Raw genomic sequence first — 4241 nt, 5'->3', positions numbered from 1 at the left:
TGAGTTGGTGATGCTGGGACCAGTTCCCTTCTTTATTTCAGTGACACATACGCGCGCGCACACACACACACACACACACACACACACACACACACACACGCATGCACGCACGCGCGCGCACGCGCACATAGCACTCACACATCAGAAAGTACATTAGGACCAAAGTCATTTGGTTCAGTCTCTGAGCTGAGGGCAGGTGGAGAGGCACATGCGCATGCTGTGCCCACCCTTCCTCTTCCAGGCCTGCTCAGTATAGTCCACGGGGGGGCCAGGAGGCTGGGGTAGTGCTCTGCTGGGGACTCAGTGTCACACGGGGATGGGACTCTTAAATGTCAGCTTTCTTGTCACTTTGGCCAGGGCTGCCTACTTTCTGTTGTTCTAGTCTGCTGTAGGGCTCAAAAGCCGAGGACCCCAGTTTGTAGCCGGCAGGCAAGTCCAGGAGTGGAGCTGAGGAAAAACAGATGGCTGGCAGAGGGGGTGGCAGAGGGGACGACGCCGAGGCCGAGGGCATTGGATTGAGGCGTGGGGAGGAGTTTCTGGGGTCACCCAAGGAGGTGCCCCTGTGGCTGGCAGGAAGGCCTGGCAGGCCAGGGGTCAGTGCTAGGAGGCTGGGGGCCCTGGGCACGGAAAGCAGCCGACCCTGTTCCAGAAGCCGCAGGACGTTGGAGGTAGCAAAGGCCTCGGAAGCAGAGGAGGATGCCCGCTTCTCCAGGTCTCTGCTCTGGTCCTTCTTCTGCTTGGTTCGGCGGTTCTGGAACCAGACCTTCACCTTGGGGCAGAGGGCACACAGGGGGAGCCAAAACGGGAAAGGGGCGGGGCAAGAGGCGGAGCCAAGAGAAAAGGAGAAGTTCAGAGGTGGGGTAGGGTTAAGGGGCATGAGTAGGGAGAGCAGGAAAGAGAAGAGCAGATTGTTAGTGTCCTCTCACACCAGCCTGTACTGAGGAGATGCGTCAAGTCTCAAGGTATAAGCTCCCCTTCCTTCACTGCCGCTCTGACGCTGACTCTGGCCCACAGGAGCCGATTGGCTTACAGCAGGTAGAGTTTACAGGTCCTTTGCTCTCAGCCAGGCGTCTGGTCTTAGACATCACTTATGTGTAGGTATTTACCAACTGCCCTTGGCCAGGACCTCTAAACTGTGATCCAAGGCAAGCAACTAATGGCTATTTATTTATGTTAATTTAGACAGGTATCCCAGACTGGCCTCGACTTTGCTATGCAGTTGAGGCTGATCTTGAACTTCGGAACCCCCTGCTGGGGGTTACAGTGCTGCCTTATAAGCCTATACCATCACATGAGGTTGTACACCTTGTTGGGGACATAACCCAGGGCTCTGTGCATGCTGGACTAACTGTCAACTGAGCTCTGTACCCTGTGTCACATGTACTACTCATACAAGAGCAGGGACAGTCCAGGGACAGCACTTGGCAGTGGAAGAGCAGGAGCAATGACCCAGAGCCCTGAAGAGAAGGGTCAGGAGCCTTTCTCATCCTCTCTGGCTTTCATAGGACCTCAGGGGTCCAGACCAGAGAGAAGGGCTCCAAAGTCATGACTCCTATGCTAGGAAAGGAACAAAGCCACTGTGGGCAGAGGAGGATATGACAATGACAAGGGGTGTGGCCAATGCAGAATGACAAAAGTTGGGAGCAGTGTGCCCCACTACTCCCTTTACTGGCCTATGTGCAGAAGGAGAGGAAGGCATGGGTTGACTCCCAGCAGTTGTACCCTAGAGGTGAGAAAAGGCTGAGGGTAGGTTGGGCTGGGGCTGGGACTGGGACCTGGGTTTTCATTTGTCATCATGTGTGGATTCTTAAGCCTGGCTGCACACAAATTTCCTGTGTACATTGTAAACAGTAAACCCTAGTGCCCAGTTCTCATTTTGCAACTTTCTGTCGGAGTTGGGTCAGGATGGAGGCATCAGAATTTCCAGAAAACTCCAATGTGCTGCTGGTAGAGCACTCCCAACACCGGTGCCTCTCTGTGTTCCACTATCAGTTCCAGGGCTTCCAGATGGAGGCTGCCTCATGAGGCTCTAAGTGCCCTGAACCATCTCTTCTCCTCCAAGAAGCCTTTGGTTTCTTCTGCCTGTTGTACTGATTCTTTCTGGCTCTTCTCTGTCTCTCTTCCAGGAAGTCATTGCTAGCTGACTCCTGGAGAGCCAGAGCCCTCTCCTGTGGGGTGTTTCCTGGGCATTACCTGCCCCCACTGGGCTCCTTAGTGCCTTGTATAGGGTCTCTGAGGGCTGCCATCTTGGACAGCTGGATCTCAAGGAATGCTTGGTGGCTTCATGTTCTGATACTGTACTGGGTCACCAAGGCCCACTAAGGCCCACAGCAGAAGAGGGTGTGGTTTCCAGGGCTGGGAGACCCCACCCCTGACTTCTCTTTGGGCCTGAGGTTAGTGCTCAGTTCTAAGGATTGTTCACTTAAAAATAAAAGTGATATTAAATAACAATTTAGATATCAGACAAGGTCTCCCTGTAATGCGCAGGATGGTTTTGAACTCTTCTTTCTCCCCAATCTCCTGAATGTGGGGTTGATGCTAGACGTTAATCTTTTAAAGGCTATGGGCTCTAACTGACTCTGGGGTGTGGAAGGTGGCTTTTGTTTCATTCCTATCCTAGAGTGGTCCCTCTAGTCTGCTGCTCTGGACTTCTAGAGCAGGGACAATGCACTGATACTGAAGACAACTGCTGAAGAGCCAGAGTAGCACTTTTTTTTTTTTTAAAGATTCATTTATTTATACATATGAGTACACTGTAGCTGTCTTCAGACACACAAGAAGAGGGCATCGGATCTCATTACAGATGGTTGTGAGCCACCATGTGGTTGCTGGGAATTGAATCCAGGACCTCTGGAAGAACAGTCAATGCTCTTAACCACTGAGCCATCTCTCCAGCCCTGTGGAACACTTTTTAAAGCAACTTGGTATCCCAGTGAGCACTGGGGCTTGGCAGCTTGTACTCAGCCCACCCATTGGCCAGGCGGGAGGAGGACCACTGACTCAGCCTCTCACCTTTCCTTTACTCAAACCTCATCTTTTCTCATTTCTCCCTCTGGGCATGTTTATTTAGGTGGTATGAGGCATACTTTCGTGTAAGTCCAGACTGGCCTCCAACTCACTATGTAGCCAAGAATAACTTTGAACTTTTGACCCTCCCACTTCCACCTCAAGAATTCTGGGATTACAGGTGTATCCCACCACCTTACAGTGCTGGGAATCCAGCCCAGAGCTCCACGCATGCTAGGCAAGCACGCTACCAACTGAGTCACATCCCCAGCCAGCATACTACTGTTAAAACACCAGCCCTTCTTTGGATGGGGAGGAGGGTCTGGCCTTTTCTTTACACAAGAGGAACTCAGTCCCCTCGAGATGAAGGGATGGTGACAAAGGGTGAGAAAGGGCTAAAAGGAAGAGAGAAGTCCCCAGCTTAGTCTGTCATGGTTCATTTCTTCCCAGAATCCTTTGTTATTTTTATCTGGGATCATCCTGGGTTGCTCAGGCTAGTCTTAAACTCTTGGGTCATGATCCTCCTACCTCAGCCTCCTAAGAACCTGGGACTGCAGGCTCCTGCCATTGTGCTTGGTACTCCCTGGAATCTTTGCTTCTTGAAAGCCAAGTGATCACCATCCAGAGGCACCTTTTTCTTTTGTTTGTTTTTGTTTTTTGTTTTTTGAGACAGGGTTTCTCTGTATTGCCATAGCTGTCCTGGAACTCACTCTGTAGCCCAGGCCTCAAACTCAGAGATCTGCCTGCCTCTTCCTCCCAAGTGCTGAGATCAGAGGCACCTCTTACCTGACAATATGTCTTGTGATGGTTTGAAAAGAACAACCCCCAAAGGCTAATAATATATTTGAGTGCTTAGCCACCAGGAAGTGGCACTATTTGAAAGGATTAGAAAGATTAGGTGGAGTTGTTGGAGTAAGTGTGGCCTTGTGGGAGGAAGTGTATCTCTAGGAGTAGGCTTTGAAGTTTCAAAAGCTAAAGACAGGGGTAGTCTTTTTCTCAGCATGTGGACCAGGAGGTAGCTCTCAGCTACTGCTCCTGTGTTGTGTATCCTGCCACGTTCCCTTCCATGGTGAAAATGGACTAAGCCTCTGAAACTGTAAGCCAGCCCCAATTAAATGCTTTCTTTCATAAGAGTTGTCTTGGGGGGCTGGTGAGATGGCTCAGTGGGTAAGAGCACCCGACTGCTCTTCCGAAGGTCCAGAGTTCAAATCCCAGCAACCACATGGTGGCTCACA

General features: G+C 51.2%; 1 protein-coding gene across 1 annotated transcript in view; it reads right to left on the bottom strand.

Annotated features, from left to right (window-relative positions):
- Vax2 (ventral anterior homeobox 2) overlaps positions 1-4241 on the bottom strand; it is a 28146-nt gene continuing 23905 nt past the window's right edge. Inside the window, exon 3 of the mRNA XM_021165758.2 lies at positions 1-769. Within this exon, the coding sequence (XP_021021417.1) occupies positions 326-769 (444 nt within the window). The 3' untranslated portion in view covers positions 1-325. The remainder of the gene's footprint in view (positions 770-4241) is intronic.

Source organism: Mus caroli, chromosome 6, assembly GCF_900094665.2.
Source record: "Mus caroli chromosome 6, CAROLI_EIJ_v1.1, whole genome shotgun sequence".
In the NCBI taxonomy this organism is placed as follows: domain Eukaryota; kingdom Metazoa; phylum Chordata; class Mammalia; order Rodentia; family Muridae; genus Mus; species Mus caroli.
The sequence above is the reverse complement of the archived record's forward strand: the minus strand, read 5'-3'. Positions and strand labels throughout refer to the sequence as shown.